This window comes from Acinonyx jubatus, chromosome B4 (genome assembly GCF_027475565.1).
Source record: "Acinonyx jubatus isolate Ajub_Pintada_27869175 chromosome B4, VMU_Ajub_asm_v1.0, whole genome shotgun sequence".
Lineage (NCBI taxonomy): Eukaryota > Metazoa > Chordata > Mammalia > Carnivora > Felidae > Acinonyx > Acinonyx jubatus.
In genome coordinates, this window is record NC_069387.1 from 15,403,529 (window position 1) to 15,422,490 (window position 18,962).

An 18,962-nucleotide genomic window follows, 5' to 3' on the forward strand; every position below is an offset into this window, starting at 1 on the left:
TGTTTAGTTTTATAAGAAACTGCTGAACCATTTTCTGAGTGGCTGTACCATTTTACATTCCCGCTAGCAATGCGTAAGTGATGACAGCTTCTCCACCACCTTGCCAGGATTCAGTGTTGTGACTACTCTTTATTTCAGGCATTCTGAAAAGTGTGTCGCAATATCTCCTTGGGGCTTTAATTCTCATTTTTCCTAATGGCTAGTGATGTTGGACATCTTTCCATTGTCTATTTACCATCTGTATATCCTCTGTAGTGAAATATCTGTTCAAATCTTTCCCCCATAGTCCAGTTGGATTCTTTGTATTTTTGCTGCTGGGCTTGACTGTTCTGTATGTGTTCTAGATAGCACTCTGTTGCCAGATAGGTGGTTTGTACGTCTTTTCTCCCAGTCTGTGGCTTGTCTGTCCATCCTCTTCATAAAAGCTTTCACAGAACAAAAGATTTTTAATTTTGATGAGCTAAGATTTTATTTTAATGTTTATTTATTTTTGAGAGACAGAGAGACCAAGCACGAGTGGAGGAGGGGGAGAGAGAGAGAGGGAGCCACAGAATCCGAAGCAGGCTCCAGGCTCTGAGCTATCAGCACAGAGCCCAATGCGGGGCTCAAACCCATGAGCCGTGAGATTGTGACCTGAGCTGAAGTCAACACTTAACTGACTAAGCCACCTAGCTGCCCCAATTGATGAGGTAAGATTTATTAATTTTTCTTTTTATGGATCACTCCTTTGATGTTTAATCTAAGAAATGTTCATCTATCTCTAGGTCCTGAAAATTTTCTGTTATTTTTTTTCCTAAAAGCATATAGCATGTACTTTACATTTTAGTGGGTGGTCTATTTTGAGTTAATTTTTATATAAGGTGTGAGGTTAAGGATCGCTCACTGGAGCTGGTCCCTCTTGCTGGTTCTGCCCACCCTGCTCATTGTCTCCTGGCAGAAACAGGAGGCTCAGTCCTGGCAGGGAAAGAGTGCTTCCCAGGCCACTTAATTTGAGCAGGGCTCCCAGTGGATTCCACCTGCCAATTATGTTGGCTTTGCCAGAGGTCAGAGGGGTTCCCGTTTGGTCCAGAGGAGAAATGGCCTGGGGTACCTGGGTGGCTGAGTCGGTTAAGTGTCCAACTTCAGTTCAGGTCATGATCTTGAGGTTCATGAGTTCCAGCCCTGCGTTGGGCTCTGTGCTGACAGTTCAGAGCCTGGAGTCTGCTTCAGATTCTGTCTCCCTCTCTCTCTGACCCTCCCCAACTTGCACGCTCTCTCTCTCTCTCAAAAATCAATAAGACATTTAAAAAATTTTTTAAAAAGAGGAGAAATGGGCCTAAATAACTTTTCATATTCCATTTGTACAACTGATGAATGTGAAAGGCTTTATGTATGTCTATGCATTTGCTATTGACTCAATCCCTGAGAGACAGTTCATTTGTTCCATGAAAAAAGCAATTAGGAAAACTCGTATTAAATGTGTTTTATTGTAGACATATTTTATAAAAGTATGGGATTTTTATTTAAACAGCATGGATCAGGTAGATATAAAACATAATGTGAAAGATGATGTAAAATAATAACACCCAACAGTAAAAAGCCACTGCTATTCATTAGGTGGTTTCACATTCTAAGTACCTAGCACTGTTCGTGTTATTATATCATATTACCACTAATGCTTAAGACAGTCCCACTAAAGGGCGAATTGTTCTCTTTATTTTTAGGTCAAGTCATTTAAGGGTAAATGTGTAATTAGCTCACAGAAGAACATGCAGGTAGTAAATGCAAGAGACATGAATGAAGTCTAGGCTAATGTGAACTTAAGGCCGATGTCCATTCCATTAACAGGTAGAAAGGTCTCTTAGAGATATAACATATGATATGAAAAATAGCACAGATGGAATGAATTTATCTCACTGTCATCACATTTATAAATCAGTGAAAAGTGAGGTCGGTGCCACCCAAAGTGCTTTTCTAAAGCAGTAACTTTAGAAAAAGAGAGCATTCCTGACTGCCCCACTGCCATCATTTTAGGTGAGCCTAAAGAGCCCATGTTCTTCTTAGCTTGTGGGCTCTTGAAGCCCACAGTAGGGGCTGACACCAGCCACACCTCTAGCTTTCTGTCATTTTTATAGCACATTTTAAATGTTGCCTTACATTTGTTTTGTCCTGGAGGGTCTTTTAGAAAACAAAACCAAAAATGAACGAATGAATGAATGAAAGAAAGAACATAGCAAAAAAAACCAGGCCTTCTTTCTTTAGTTTCCATGGTAAGGAAGAACCCCAAGCGCTCAAGAAGAATTTAATAAAGCCAGAAAACAATGTCCTTAGTTAAGTCACTTGCCTATGTACTCACAAATGAAAAGTCACAATACGTTGGGTATTGTGGTTCAAATTTTAACTCAAATAATTGAGATTTTTCATGCTTTTATTCAAGAAACCCAAGCAACAGAATTGTCTTTTTCTTACTTCTAGAGGCAATGAATCATTTCTGGTCTAAATGTTTATGTTCACAAAACCAGTTAGGCTCCCATTAAATAAACAAGCCCACTCACCTTCACAAAGCTGTTCTGACACTGTCCGTCACCACTGGGGATTAGGAAGTTGTTGTCAAAGCTGATCTCCAACTGCTTACTTTCATGAGTAATGACTGTCCAGGAACATCTGCTGTTCTCGGGAAAATTCTGAGGCCAGTGAGGGGATCTGATTGTACCATTGTCTGAATGAAGTATTCCCCCACAGCCTGAAAAATTGTCATGGAAGAAGTCATTAATTTGAGAGGAAAATAACAATTTTAGTAGCCCAAAACTTCCAGAGGAGACACATTTCTCAATGTGAGAGTTCAGTCTATTTTTCCTTACCTGTGAGTCACTGGCCTTCAGGGCAGGTATGCGACAAGAACTCCCCATAAGTGTAAGGGGCACTGAATCCAGAGGAAGCTTCAGCTGTTACTGTTTTGCTACATTTCTATTGAACTCACCCGAGACCACTAATCCTTGCCATAAAAAGGATAGATTTCTATTCTGTTTTCAAACAATAGCACTATTTTTCACTCCCCTTGAAGCTATATAGTATTTGAGTAGCAACAATTCTACGTTCTGTATTTTGTTACTGCGAACACATGAGAATACAAGTCTACACTCATTTATGATTTTACTCTAACATCCAGGACTAGAGAAAATGATTTTCAGGAGGATAGATTTCTTCCATTAAGGAATCTGCTTCATTCATATTGAAACATTAATGGATGAAAATAAATTACATGGATTGAAAGAAAGAAAGTCTAGAATTATTTTATACTATTAAAATATGTCCTTAAGAGATGACAAAAGAAAAAATATGAATTCCAAACAAAATGAAGTTAAGTTAAAGAGTATTCCCTGTTATCTTTTGCTTTTAAACCCTTGGAAAACCAGTGGTGAATCTAAAACTCCCCTATGACTTCAACAGATTTAATAAGATAAAGTTTGACTCATTCCACAAAAAGCTTTTCATAATAACTCTGACTCTTCTAGAAAGAATTGCCCTGTGTGATGCTGCAAGGCTTTAAAGTAATCCTGACTAAAGTATCCAGTGCAAGTTCTTATGTTTTCTGGGAATTTCCATGAAGTTCATACTTTACATACAGAAAAACTACACTTTTGAAATCAAATCTATTATATTTTGCCACATACAGAGCATTCACTCTAAATCACAAATCTTGTCACTTTGCTGCTCAACACTCTTCAATGGCTCCCCATTGCTCACGGGACAACAGAGAAGACAAGGCTCTTCGTGATATGGACCACCTAGATTCCTGCCCTCAGCTTACCACCCAGCCTTCTGCCTCCAAGCTCCAAATATTCCAAACTACTTGTGATTCCAATACATATTTTCTATTATTTTCGATTCTCTGGTTATGCCATGCCCTTTTGCCCATTTAGGCAACATGGTGAAGTGTTGAGATCAAAGTTTCTGGGCCCCAGTGACTTTATTCAAATCCTGACTCTACCAATTATTAGCTTCACGACCTGGAAAAATTATCAACCCACCTACCCTCAGTTTCTATCCATGTGAAATGGAAAAAATATGTATTGATATTGTGTCTTCCTTACGAGGTTGTACATGAGATGACACGGGTATAACATTCTGGGTTCAGTCGGGCAGAGAGTAGTCATAAAATGCATACTTGTTAAATTAGCTAATAAATTTTAAGAACCGATCAATTAAAAACGCATGTTCCTTTTACCTAAAGTTTGTGTGTTCCATGTAGCATAAAATCCACCATTTTGCACCGAATGGTCCGAGTTAAAAATCACCACCAGCTGGTTGGAACCAGACTGGATCGTCCTGGGGCTTGAACTTCCACAGTATTGTCCTATTAGGGGTGACCCAGGAGAACGGCCATTCCTGACGGTTACAGAGTCCCAAGCGCAGGTTGCATGGGCCTCGATATCAAAGTCACTAAACGTAAGCTGCAGGAGAGAAAAAAAAGAAAGAATGAGGCACTCTGTGTTGTTCACAGACCTTTTTATTTTGTTTTGATTTATCTAATTTTGTGTTTATGTCTCTTATTTCATTCTCCCCTGCCCTCTTCTCTTTTTCCTTATTGGAGGTTCTACTGGAAATTTTGAGAGGAGGTATTCCTCCTGGAATCGCAGTCACTAGAGAGAGCGCCACAGTCCAGTGGGCTGGGCTGGATGCTCACATCAAGAATATGATTGCAGGGGCGCTGGGTGGCTCAGTCGGTTGAGCGGCTGACTTCGGCTCAGGTCATGATCTTGTGGTCCGTGAGTTCGAGCCCCGTGTCAGGCTCTGGGTTGATGATGGCCCAGAGCGTGGAGCCTACTTCCAATTCTGTGTCTCCCTCTCTCTGACCCTCCCCCGTTCATGCTCTGTCTCTCTCTGTCTCAAAAATAAATAAACGTTAAAAATAATTAAAAAAAAAAAAAAGAATGTGATTACACTTCTCTCCTGGGTGGGGAACATCGTCTACATATACGCTCTCCTATGCTTTTGCAAACTAGATTTCTTCAGTAACCGTACACTTGGAGATGCCAATGTCTGTACTCTAACGAGAGAAGACTTGGGGAAGATGATGATCTGATTGCAGGATCAAAACCTATTCTAATTGCTTGCTTATTAAAAGAAATCCGTTTCCACACAGGATGTGGTATTTTTGTTCCAGAACAGAATCAGAACTCACAGTGATGGTATGGCCTTGTGGGGCTTCTAACAACCAGGAACAGTGAGTCGAGCTGTCGTAAGAGGCTGGATAGTTGGGACTTGTGATTACGCCACTCTCACCCAGCTGTATTCCACCACAGTCTGAAATGAGATTTGTAACCTTCTAAATTAGATACAAGAAAAAAAAATCTCTGCAAAGCCAAAGTAAGTAGGTCTTACAGCCATGATTTTAAAAAAGCAATAAATGAATAGAAGAAAGTGGAAAAAGCAAAGTAAAACTGGGTAGAAGATTAGAAATTACCAGAATTCCATATAGTGTTAAACAGTATCACACAGTGAAGACAGGACCATTTTTTAACGTTTATTCATTTTTGAGAGACAGAGAGAGACAGAGCACAACCAGGGGAGGGGCAGTGAGAGAGGGAGACACAGAATCCGAAGCAGGCTCCAGGCTCCACACTGTCAACAAAGACCCCGATGCAAGGCTCAAACTCATGAACCACGAGATCATGACCTAAGCCAAAGTCAGCTGCTTAACTGACTGAGCCACCCAGGTGTCCCAAGACAGGATCATATTTAGTACATCAGAGAAGGAAGATAATCTGTACCATAAATGGAGAATAATTAGATGTGCATATAACCCACACTGTGTAATAACATTGCCTTGCTTGAAAGAAAACAAGCCACTGAAAATAAATATAAGCTTGAAGAATATGATGCATAGCATAACTGAAGAATTTGTCATTTGATAAAAAGCATTTATGTCGGTGGTCAGCTATCAAAGTATAGATTAACATGGCAAGTTGAAGAACAGATATATTTTTAAAACACAGGATGGTCTGACATTCTACATGAATAATACTGCTTCCTGAAACCTCGTTCTTTTCTTTCAGTTCAATAAAGAAAAGTCAACTGGCAAGTGGTTGACCAATTTTACTCCCTCTTCCAATCAACTGTTTGATTATAACACAAAGAGATGTTAGATAAAACTATAACCAAAACATATTTTGACTAATAGGTAAACTTAATAGAAAGAAAGGGGATTTCCAAAATCTATAAAAAAATTAAGTGTAGGGGTGCCTGGGTGGCTCAGTCAGTTAAGCGTCCGACTTCGGCTCAGGTCATGATCTCACGGTCCGTGAGTTGGAGCCCCGCATCGGGCTCTGTGCTGATGGCTCAGAGCCTGGAGCCTGCTTCGGATTCTGTGTCTCCCTCTCTCTCTGCCCCTCCCCAACCCTTGCTCTGTCTCTCTCTGTCTCAGAAATGAATACCTCTCACATTCTGAGAGGTAATCCTCTACTGAAAGTTCATCAGTTTCAAAGGATGTAGAACTAAGATGTGGGCCCCAGAGATATGGGTCTGAGGTTTTGAACACCTGCACAAGAAGAACATACGGCCTTGGACCCTCACAAAAGGAAGGGCTGGAGTTGAGACTTTTACATAATGTTGAGGGTCTAAAAGAACGGCCATGTTAGTAGAAAGGGACTCTAGAAAAACTCTGATGGCCCAGAGAAGCAGCAAAGAACAGTGCTGTCTGTCTCGGGTTGAACTTTCAGATATAAGCAGAATGTCACAGATGCAAATCCAGTACAAAAACATTAGCAAATAATATCTAGTAATATGTTCAAAACACATGTCACACCAACTAGGATTTATCCTGGAAATTAAAAGATGGTTTAATGAGAAGAAAGTCTTTTAATATACAGCTTGTTATATTAATATATTAAAGGAGGAAAACAGAATCATCTCAAAAGATGCAGAAAAATCAGTTGGTAAAATCTTATACCCATTCAGAATTAAAAAAAAAAAAGTACACTAACAATTGAAGGGATTTCTTTAACCTGATAAGAAGTATTTACTGAAAACTTAAGAGAAATCAATAAATTTAACAATAAAAGGTCATAGGCATTCACATTAAGGTCAGAAACAAGATGCTATCACCCCTTCTGTTCAACATTGTGATGGTGGCATAGCCAGTGAAATAAGACGAGAAAAAACATTAAGTTTTGGGGTTGAAAGAAACAAATACTGTCATTTGCAGAAGACAGGATTGTTGACACAGAAAAAACACAGATAACCTACAGACAAAATACCAAAGCTAGTAAGAGTGTAGTGAAATCTCTGGGCTAAAGATCCATGTGTAAAAAATTTTAAATTCCTGGATATCGGCAACAAACAATTAGAAGACGTAATTTGGAACATCTCATTGACATTAGTAACAAAACTAATAGCTACCTAGAAATGAATCTAACAAAATAGATGTAAGATCTTTGTGGGAAAAATTGTTAACTATTCTATTGCCAGAGTTTGAGAGCTTAATCACAAGTCTTACCTGTAAAAGAATACTCCGCATGAAATCCAACATATTCTACACGTTCATTGGTGACGAAGTGTATCCACACCTGAGGATAAGGTACAACCAGTGGCACTGTAGGTTTTGAAGGTCCACAAAGTCTCCACATCAGAGGCCCATCAGCATCCCCTGAGCAAAATAATACACCAATTGCCATAATTTATGTAGCTTTTGAGAAAGACATTCCATGAATTCAGTAGGAACAAATAATAAAAAACATTTCAAGGTATTTATTGACACACATCGAGATTCTGATGTAGTAGCTGCCATTTCACAAAGTTCCTTTCTATGTTTGTCAACTGCAAAAGAAAGAGTCCCTCCAACAGGGTAAAAACAAACAACAACAACAACAAAAACAAAAAACAAAGGAAAAAACCCATGCTTTTTTAGTATGGGCATCTTTCTCTACTGTAGGTGCCATTTTGTTCCAATTTGTGTTTTCATAACTATTTTAGCATACCTAAACAGAGATACAATTAATTAAAAAGAAAACAAAACCTTTTGGATGTGCCTTTTTTTAGGAAGTAAAAAATATAATACCAACAGTGATAAAATACATCATTAAGATAACAGTGATAATTAGCTAAAATTTTAATGATTTCTTCACTGCATTTAATCAACTAAAATGAATAGAATATTCAGTACTCAGGCTAAGAGTTGAGAGAGCTGAGTATTTTTACGGAGATTATTTTTCATGGTAATTTGATTAACCTTTTTTAAAACACCTACAGAGCTCACATTTAATCTTCTCTTTATCCTGTCAGATCAGTATTATCGATCGCATAAGTCAACAAAATATAGTATTTTAACTGTCTCTAAAATGAGGGACTACAAGAAATTTAATATACAGCTACTCTGCTTAGTTCGATAAGCCAGTGGTTTTGAGCCAGGTGGCAGTGGTGTGGGTTTGTCCGAATCACATGGAGAACATTCTCAAACTACAATTTCCATTTTCCTCGTAGGTCTCCTCTAGGTTCATCTACCTAGAAGGGTCCAGATGATTCTCCTGCTGAGTCCCTTGGTCTGTGACCACAGACTTTATCAAGTTCTCCCTGAAAATTCTGTCCAACATGGTCTCAAAGTCAGCACTGATTTCAGTAGCCACCGTAGAACATTGCCACCACCTAATTGTACTAGTTTCTGCTGCTTTCAACCTCCTTTAAAAAAATTTTTTTTGCAATGACATGGAACTCAGTGAACCTTAAATAGCATAGACAATCTACAATGTTACTTTATTTCTCTTTTCCAAACCACAGAAAGGGTGTCAATGTAACAATGGGGGCAATTTGATGGATAACCCACTCCTCAACTTCAAGAAAGAACTAAAATGGATTCATCTTCTATGAATGCAGATTTTTAAAAAAAATTTTTTTTTCTTAATGTTTTTATTTATTTTGAGACAGAGAGAGACAGAGCATGAACAGGGGAGGGGCAGAGAAAGAGGGAGACACAGAATCCGAAGCGGGCTCCAGGCTCTGAGCCATCAGCACAGAGCCCGATGGGGGGCTCGAACTCCCGAACCGCGAGATCGTGACCTGGGCCGAAGTCAGACGCTCAACTGACTGAGCCACCCCGGCGCCCCTATGAATGCAGATTTTTAAAAATTCTGGAGACTTATGGTTTACCAAGTAAACCTCAATTCATTTCCATCATGAAAACAAAGACAAGCTTGACTCCTCTGGGGATAATTCCCCAAATAACTTCCATGTGCTTCTTCATCTGGTACACTGCAAAACTTGTTTTGATTTCTAAGTAGAATTCCTGTAAATTTAGGAAATCACTGATACAGTTCTGACCATGCCAAGTCCCAGTCTCCGAGGAAAGAAGTCTTGAGTACTAAAAGATTATTGAAGGGACCACCTGAACTCACGAAGAGAGAACAGACAGAGGCACCTGGGTGGCTCAGTCGGTTAAGCATCCGACTCTCGATTTCCTCTCAGGTAGTGATCACACAGTTCCCTTAGTTGGAGCCTTGCATTGGGCTCTGTGCTGACAGTGCGGAGCCTGCTTGGGATTCTCTCTCTCTCCCTCTCTCTCTGCCTGCCCCACCTCCACTTGGCCTTTTGCTCTCTCTCCCTCTATGAAAATAGATACATAAACATTAAAAAGAGACAGAGAGAGAATACACGCAAACCAAATCTCTCCTGGGTAAGTCTCACATCAATTGAAACACCAGTCTAGTTGTAAACACTGACCCAACTCACTCACTGTTAATAGAGCATGTTACCTCAGCTGGGTGTCCACAGAATTACAGCTTTTTTCTGACCAACATTCTTTTGGATTCTATGTACATACATTGTAGGCACTTGAGTCCCTTCATTGTTGGTGGCCCCCAGGTATAAGAAGAATACCGTGGATAAATGGGAGAACAGTTGGGGCGCCTGGGTGGCTCAGTCAATTGAGCATCCCACTCTTGATTTCAGCTCAGGTCATGATCCCAGGATCGTGGGATCGAGCCTGGAGATGGGCTCTGCACTGAGCATGGAGCCCGCTGAAGGTTCTTTCTCCTTCTGCCCCACTCCCCTGCATGTGCTTTCTCTCTCTCTCTCTCTAATAAAAAATATAAAAAAAAAAAATAAACTGGGAGAACATGCTCTTTGAACTCACCCACTCGTAGCTCAAGGACATCAAACTGACAGTCTTGGTGACTTTCCAGGTAAAAATCTTCAAAATGAATGTAAATGGATGAATTTCCCTGATTTGGATTGCTGAGAGTCCATTCACAATTTAAGTTTCTTGAGTAATTACTGACTCCGTCATAGCCAGGGGAAGTGAAGTTTCCTTTGGCAGAATTTGTAAGGGACCCACCACATACTAAGAAAACAAGGGGCAACAGAGAAAGTAGCAGTGAGGTCCAGGCCATAACAGAAGATGCAAATAATACAATAACAACGAAAATAACAACAAGATTTTTATTGCTTTGTTTTTGTAGATGACGTTAAGATTGTGGGTGAAGGGCTGGCTCGTGCATGAAGAAGTTTCTGTGAGTTTCTGTGAGGGTCTATGGAAGTTGGTGTGAATTTCTATGGAAGACGTTTCTGAGAGTTTGGAAATATGTGTAAAACTAAACAGCTTCTTTATTTTCCTGTAGGGTAGATTAGGTGGGTTTGTGGGTTTGGCTGGGCATCTGTTTCTCCTAATTTAAGCCTATTGTTCATTAATATTTAATTTGGAGAAATATCTAACTACAGTGGTGGTCTCAGGGGCTTCTCATTAGCAATTCTGCACTTGAGCCTTGTTATTTCATCAAACAAATAACATCATGGGAGTGCCAATGAATTCGCTCCTTTTCATATGGGAATGAATGTTCCTATCAATGAAACAAAGATTTTTTAAACATTCAGTTCCAACTCTTTCTACTATTTAAAACTCTTAGATAATAGCACCAATCCAGAAAGTAGGCAAATATTTAGACTGGAAAGGCCATATCTTGCATAATTTTTCAATACTCTGTATCCAATGTGAACCCTCATTCATTTACACTGGAAATATATATACAGATGGCTGGCTAAGAAACCATAAAATCTGTCTATCTTCAATTAGTCACTTTCAGGGAGTCAGTTACCTTTTTAGAGATAGAAGGTCACCTTCAGCAGAAAATAATTGACCAAGGACTGTGAAATAGGCAACCAGTATTTCATGGCGACATTATACAGGATTGAGCGAGAAGCTCTCCTAACAGCATTGTTTTTTAATTCACAATGGCAGCTTTCTTTCTGAAAGTATAACTTTTTTTTTTTCTGCCTGGCATGGGTTTTCTACCTGGTTATATGTGTTTCCTGCTGTAGAAGCTCTTAGGTGTAATTTTGATCTCGAAAGGGAAAAGAGACGGCTCGGCGGCTATTGGTGGTAGCTGTGTGAACATCTGCGGTGCCCATGATTGAAACAGGTGTATTTATAACGTCTTCTCTTACCTGCATCTTCACTGGATGTGTAGGAAGCACTGAAACCTCCATATGGCCTGGATCCATCAGTGAAAAACACGACTCTCATTTTGTGTCCTGAAGATTTGATCTCCTCACTTACATTCACGCTGCTACACAGTTTCCCTAGCTGGGGTGAGTTACTTCTCATGCCATTGAATATCTGTTGGAAAAATCATTTAACCTTTAGTCACACAGTCCATCTTGCTGAATATTTCCTGGGAGATTATATTCACAGCCCAGATACACTTCCTTCTAAGGAAACTCTGTGCTAAAATGAATTACTTAACAGTCCGGGCTCCTAGCCCAGTGCCACAAGCCACTTTGTTGCCCGGAGCACATTCTGTGGCCTCAGGGTCATTTCACTAAAATGAGAGTATTACAGTAAAGCCCTCCTGCCATGTGCTGACAAATGAAAAACTGTTGTACTCTCTGCAACTGGAAACCAAGCTCTAAATGTAAATTAGACAGGCCAACGCTCTTACGTCTTAGTTCACAGAGTTCACTGATGGACCATTTTTCTTAACAATGTATCAGGACCTTTCGTATTTGGAATGAAGGTTTAAATGTTAGTCTCTGATGATTTGAAGCCTATAATAACTCAAATATTTTAAAATGCCTTGAAAAGTAACTTTAAAAAATCAGTATAATAGTTCTTTCCTAAGTACTTATGGATCCAAAGCCTCACTTTTCTTATTAATTTGAATTTTAAAAAATGGTTTCAAGTAGTGCTGACTCCAAAATATTAAACAATAATTCTAGTTATGCACATACTTATAATAACTGGAAAGTATTATTCCATTTCTGTGCAAGACCAAGGGAGTTTTAGCCTGCCTGGTTTTCACGGTTCAGGAAAGATCCAGAAGTAACTAAACAATAATTGACTAATTGAGTAGTTGATATTCCTGTTTCTAACAAGGATTTGAATCGTTCACAATTAAGAATAATGATTCAGAGGATGGCACTGACAGAAACGAAGGAAGAGGATGCACTCCATAACAGACGGTGTGAGCTTTTTTATTTACTATCATTGATTATGAAATTGAGCTCTGTGGGCTTCTGGTTTAAAGTGTCTTCTGACTCAAAGGACCAGACACAGCATTTCCTATTGCTAACTGAGCACCAGGCTCTGCTAATAGCCGACTTGTATTACTTGATCCAATTAGCACAGTGCCCTCTCAGACATAAAATATCACCCCTGTTTTCCAGATTAAGACAGTAGAATTCAGAGAGGGTTATGCAATTTGCCGAAGTTCAAACAACTAGTGATCATGAAACTGGATTGAAATCATCCCTCTGATTGCAAACCATGAAGTCATGTAGAAGGCAACAGAAGATGACAAAATTTCAGTAATACTGAAAACAGGAATGGGCAACATTTTGCCAGAATCAGATTATCAGCAACTACAGACTAATGGAACGCGTTGGAAACCACGACCAGTGGCAGTTATCCTTGCGCCAATGTCTGCCTGAGCTTAGAATCACAATGACTGATAATGTTCAGGCATCCATTTATAACATGAGCTCCTGCTTTTAAAGGCCACCAAAGTGCTGTTTCCACTGTCCTCCTCCACTCACATATGAACGCAGAAACTGCAACTCCCAGAAAACAATGGAGTAGGAAGTAGGCATTTGAGATTCAGGACAAGCTCTAACATTTGCTATAAGCAGGAATAAAATCAGGCACATATCTCATTGTAGTGCATTTCTTCTTTATTTCTCTCCCTTCCTGTCTCTTTCTTTCTCCATCTCTCTCTTTCTCTTTCTCCTTCTTTCTTTTCTTCTCGCTTCACCCCCACGTTTTTCGAGAAGTTCTCAAAGTAAATAAGGTATGGGCAACGGGCAAGCCACATCCCCTTACTTACAGCAGAGTGAAGAGGAAACAAAACATACAGTGAACCTATAGAAATAGATTTTGAAGAAAAAGAATGGGGACATGATATTAAAGATTCATAAAAGAAATTAATTCTGAGAGGTATTGTTGGAATTTTAACCTCCCCAGGGAAAAAAAAGACCTGTAGACAGGACATTTGTAGTTTCCCCTCATTGACTGGTCAAGTCCCTCCCCTCCCCACCCAATGAGGACCATAAATTGACAATCCCATGCACACAGAGATTCCAAGCAGCATTTCAGTACTTCATTCTTGAATATCAATAAGCAACCAAGCGTCACCACACATTTAAGGAAACATCTAATGTAAAAGGCAGAGACTACTCAATATACGTAAATAGGAAACAGGAACTTGAAAGAAATGGACCCTTCCAAAAGGAAGCAACATAAAACTTTAAAATTATGATTAACATGTTTATATACATAGGTGAATGTATCAAATACATGTGATATTTTAATGGAGAGAGTATATTCAAAGATCAATGGTGAAATAAGGATAATTACAGGTACACCCCTTCTCAAAAAGCTTAACATCCATGCCTACGTCCTTATGGAAATACAAGAACATATGCCTCACCAAATTAGGAAATGAGCCAAGACATGGAAACGCACAAATCATGGAGTCTGGGGCCAGCCCAGGAGAGGAATGAAGGGGCTTGCAAAGTTGCTGGTGAAGTGCATGTCTGATTTGACAGCTGGCATCAGGCATGTGGCTGATGAAGAAAGGTTCCATCATGGAGAATATCCATGGAGAAAGGATTTTGCTAAGGAAAACGAATGAACTGGTGGGTGTGCTTTACTATACAAGGTGGGGACGTACACCAGGAGCGAGAGCGTGTGGGAGAATCAGTGATATGTGCATCAACACTAAATATTAGAAAGGGCACAATTATTGTTATTACTCAGAAAAAAACAAGAAAATGCTACCATAGTATATTACTTAGTTGGGTTGGGAATGGCATCTATATAATCATAATCTTGTAAACACTGAAGAGAAATTTAAGCAAAATCTGTGACATATGTATTTTGGGAGCAAGTTGGCAGAGGCTATGAATTGTGCGTAGCCATGAGCATTTGGGCTAAGGGAGTTGGATTGTGAAGAGAGCTCAACCCTCATCCTCCAGGGTTGCATGTGGATAGATAATGTCTAAGACTGAAAAGCAAACAAGGAGCAGAATAGGAATATTATTTTGAAATAATGACATATGCACCCAAGAAAAAGCTAAAAGAGTTGGAAGTAGACACCTTTGGCATATATGATTCAGAGATGGGAAAATGACATGTAAGATGTGATTCAGAATTTGTGGTTGTTGCTGCAAATTTTATTTTCTTATTCAAGTTCTGAAACTATGACTCTTCATATTATCTTTCCTGCACAGCATGTGAAGATTCTGCTGGTAAGCATCCTAATAACCATTATATTCAATATTTCAACTGTGGAAACAATTTCAAAGGGAAATAAGCTGTTGTATACATCAAAATTTTAGCAATGGGTTGGTTGCTAATTGGTTGAAATTCAAGTATTTTTAATATTTTTTATTTTCTGAACTCTCCAAATTTTGTTCAATAGGCATCCATTATATTTATAATCAGAAAAATAGATGAAAATTAGCATGCAAATGAATTATGCCACATTATTACAACTACATGATATATTCATTGACAAGAAAATACATCAAAATATGATATACTGCAAGTGGTTAATTTTTTTTTTCTACTTCAACCTTGCCTCTCTATGTTCAGTTGTTAATAGGGAGGAAATGTTCCTTTAAAATAAGCAAGCTTACAGGCACCTTGGTGGCTCAGTTGGTTAAGCAGCCAATTCAGCTCAGGTCATGATCTCATGGTTCACGAGGTTGAGCCCTGCATTGGGTTCTGTGCTGACAGCTCAGAATCTGGAGTCTGCTTTGGATTCTGTGTCTCCCTTTCTCTCTGCCCCTCCTCCCACTCTCTCACTCTCTCTCTTTCTGTGTCTCTCCCTCAAAACTAAAATTAAAAAAAAAACATTAAAAAAATAAAATAAGCAAGCTTAGTCCAAAATTCCCTGGCTTTCAGATAGAAGAAAACACCTGGGGCCCCATAATTTTTAATATCTGATAAAACAGATCATTTCAATCCTTCAGGTGTTAGAAGGGATATAGGAGTACTGATGCATAGGGGCACTTGTACCCCAATGTTTATAGCAGCACTCTCAACAATAGCCAAATTATGGAAACAGCCTAAGTGTCCATCAACTGATGAATGGATAAAGAAATTGTGGTTTATATACACAATGGAGTACTACGTGGCAATGAGAAAGAATGAAATATGGCCCTTTGTAGCAATGTGGATGGAACTGAAGAGTGTGATGCTAAGTGAAATAAGCCATACAGAGAAAGACAGATACTGTATGTTTTCACTCTTACGTGGATCCTGAGAAACTTAACAGAAACCCATGGGGGAGGGGAAGGAAAAAAAAAAAGAGGTTAGAGTGGGAGAGAGCCAAAGCATAAAAGACTCTTAAAAACTGAGAACAAACTGAGCGCTGATGGGGAGTGGGAGGGAGGGGAGGATGAGTGATGGGTATTGAGGAAGGCACCTGTTGGGATGAGCACTGGGTGTTGTATGGAAACCAATTTGACAATAAATTTCATATATTTAAAAATAAATAAATAAAGGATTATAGCTAAACTATAAAAAAAAATCCTTCAGGTGTTAGAACCTGGAAGCAAAATGTGAAGCTTGAATATGATCATTTTAGGGCAATACGAAGTATTATAGTAACGTACAAAGATGCTTTGTATTTCTGAATCTACTACCCAACAGGAGACAACTAAATTGAAAACAAAAGTGACTTGTCTTTAAAAAAGGACAATGATAGGGGTGCCTGGGTGATTCAGTCAGTTAAGCATCTGACTTTGACTCAGGTAATGATCTCACAGTCCATGGGTTCCAGCCCTGCATCGTGCTCTCTGCTGTCAGCACAGAGCCTGCTTTGGATCCTCTGTTCCTTGCTCTCTCCGCCCCTCCCCATCTTGTGCTCTCTCTTCTGTCTCTCTCAAAATAAATAACTAAACTTAAAAAAAGGGGGGGGGACAATGATAGTGCTTCTATTCATTCATTCAATAATTACTGTTTCTATTCTGTGCCAGGCACTGGGGACTCCATGGGAATGAAACACAGGGCACATCCTGATGGAGCTTACATTCTGGCGGGGAGAGCAGACTATAAACAGACAAACAAATAAATGCGTGGGGAATGTCAGTTGGTGTGAAGTGCTGTGAAGGCAAAAATGCAGGGAGCAGGATGGGCCAGGGTGGAATTGATTTAATGTAGGGTCGCAGGGAGCAGGTCGTTTGAAGAGCAGCTAAGAAGAGAGACAGTGAACAGACAGCCGTCGGGGAGATGCAGGCCAGAGGCCGTAGCACAGGTACAGTGGGTTGTGGAACATTCTAGCACCCAAAAGGAAGCCAGTGGGACTGGATCCTAGTGGGCAGGAGGGGAGTTTGAGAGGAGATGCAGATTCCATAGGGCCAGCTGGGCCAGTGTAACCATCTGGGATCCTCCTCTGGTGAGAGGAGAGGCCAGTAGAGGATTTTCAAGGAGAGCGGCATGATGTGCTTTACCTTTAAACCCGTCACACCAGCTGCTGTGCTGAAAGTGCAGGGAGACGAGGGCGGGACTAGGGAGACAGGCCGGAAGTTATTGAATTACATTTAAGTGAGCCGTGATGGCTGTAGTAGGGGATATGGTGAGAAGGAGTTAGATTCTGGATCTCCTTAAAGATAGTCAGTGGGGTTGATTATGCATGTAATACAAGGTGTGAGAGAAAGTTCTCCAAAACAGACATCAATGTTTTTGACCTGAGCATCCCCAAGTTTGAAACTGTTATTTGCTGAGATAACAAGGACTGAGGAAAGGTTGAGTTGGGTAGGGAAATATATTAATATTAATGTATAATTAATCCTGTATGTGTCTATATGTTTACATGCATATCTGTCATTTAACAATCTTCATTCCCACTCATGGGTCTCCTTTGTTTTCTTTTGCTAAGGGAAGCTAAGAATGCTGATGGCATATCCCCAAGCATTTGACCTTGGCAGCACTGACCTTGGCAGGCACCTGTGGTCTTCCAAAGGGGTCACTCAGTACCTCAGGCAGAAAACAGTAACCTTGCAGGACCACTCAATCGCTCAGAACTTTTGGTGGTGGCCCGTTCTGTGACTCTGGTCCCAGTCAGCTATGTGCTACCCACGGGCTCAGCTTTTCTCCATTTACCCATTTTGCCGTGTGTAATGATAATTTGCTCTTAAAATTTATCCTGCCTATGACCCTGATGTATTTTGTGACAACAAAGAGCCTCTTAAAACAGGTCTTACAAATATCATGGCAGTTTACCGCATTTTTGTTCTATCTAAAATACTGAGCATGTGTCTGAGGTACAGTTGCACAGATGGGAATATTCCCGACCTACTTTTCTGACTACGATTGATAGGTCATTAAGCTCCTTCAACGATGGAATGTGATACCCCTGACTGCAAGGAGACACTCACTGTCACACGCTCGCTGTTGCAGGATGGATGAACTTCCAGCCTCAGGTTGTTAAACGTCAGGGTGACCCGCCTTCCTTCCTGCACCGTGATCCTCCACTCACAGAGCCGGCTGTGAGGATTTGGGTTCGGGAAGTTGGGAGAAGTGAATGTTCCGGTAGGGCCCTGTAGGTCTCCACCACACTCTGAAGGGGAAGAAACCCAAGAAATCATCTTCCAATCCGATCAAAATGACCCCTTCCACCGGGAGTGTTCTCTAAAATATTTTCTTTAGTATTCCACGGGATACTAAAATTACGGCTTTTATTTTTCACTATGTGTATGTGATGACTTAACAGAGAACGCTGGTATTCACTTCCTATCTCTAATATTTAACATTTAATTCATGTTTCCATGGATGACAGTTCACTGGTAGTATTCTATCATCATGGCCCAAGAAGCACGAGAGACCAATGGCTGTAGTAATCTCAAGAGTCAGAAGATTCAGGAGACCTTTGTAATTATCCAGTTTTTTTCAGATTAAATCTGTGTTTTACCAAAGTATTTCAGAAAGGCCAATTCTGACAACTGTGGGGCTAATGGACTGGCTTTCTTAGGATGAGTATATGTGTGTGTGTGTGTGTGTGTGTGTGTATAGTATTACTAATATTTTTATATTATCTACTATACTTAACAAATCAGTGAACTTACCTTCCATGCTAGATTCAAACCGTAGTCTAAATCCCGAAGCAGTCAGAGAGCCATCTGTGACAAACCTGACCAAAGCGATATTGCTAGAAGTGTCTATGCTGTCGGGAATGGTGTTTCCACAGTATCTGCCCAATAAATTTCCTGTGAGAGTCAAATAATTAAGTTTATACACATTCAGGTGATTGATTTCATTTAACCTCTACTTGAGGTGTTCTACAAGTACAAAGAAAATGATAAAAGACAAGGCTCTGCCCACGAAGAAATGGTGACCTCTGTTGAGAGGAGGACAAACAGGAATAAAACAAACATATTCAAGTATGTGGAGACGTGTAACAAAACTGCAACCAGTTAGGGCAAGGAGGTCTCAGCGCAACGAGGGAGCTCATTTGGTTAAGGAGATGGTTCCAGTCAACAGAGTGACAACTGTCCAA

The 18,962-nt window shown here is 40.0% G+C and overlaps 1 protein-coding gene across 1 annotated transcript in view; it reads right to left on the reverse strand.

Annotated features, from left to right (window-relative positions):
- CUBN (cubilin) overlaps positions 1-18,962 on the reverse strand; it is a 274,477-nt gene that overhangs the window by 63,827 nt on the left and 191,688 nt on the right. Inside the window, exons 47-54 of the mRNA XM_027073522.2 lie at positions 18,532-18,672; positions 17,845-18,026; positions 11,413-11,584; positions 10,106-10,312; positions 7,478-7,627; positions 5,165-5,286; positions 4,208-4,433; positions 2,535-2,722 (exon numbers count right to left, since the gene is read on the reverse strand). Coding sequence (XP_026929323.2) covers positions 2,535-2,722; positions 4,208-4,433; positions 5,165-5,286; positions 7,478-7,627; positions 10,106-10,312; positions 11,413-11,584; positions 17,845-18,026; positions 18,532-18,672 — 1,388 coding nt within the window. The remainder of the gene's footprint in view (positions 1-2,534; positions 2,723-4,207; positions 4,434-5,164; positions 5,287-7,477; positions 7,628-10,105; positions 10,313-11,412; positions 11,585-17,844; positions 18,027-18,531; positions 18,673-18,962) is intronic.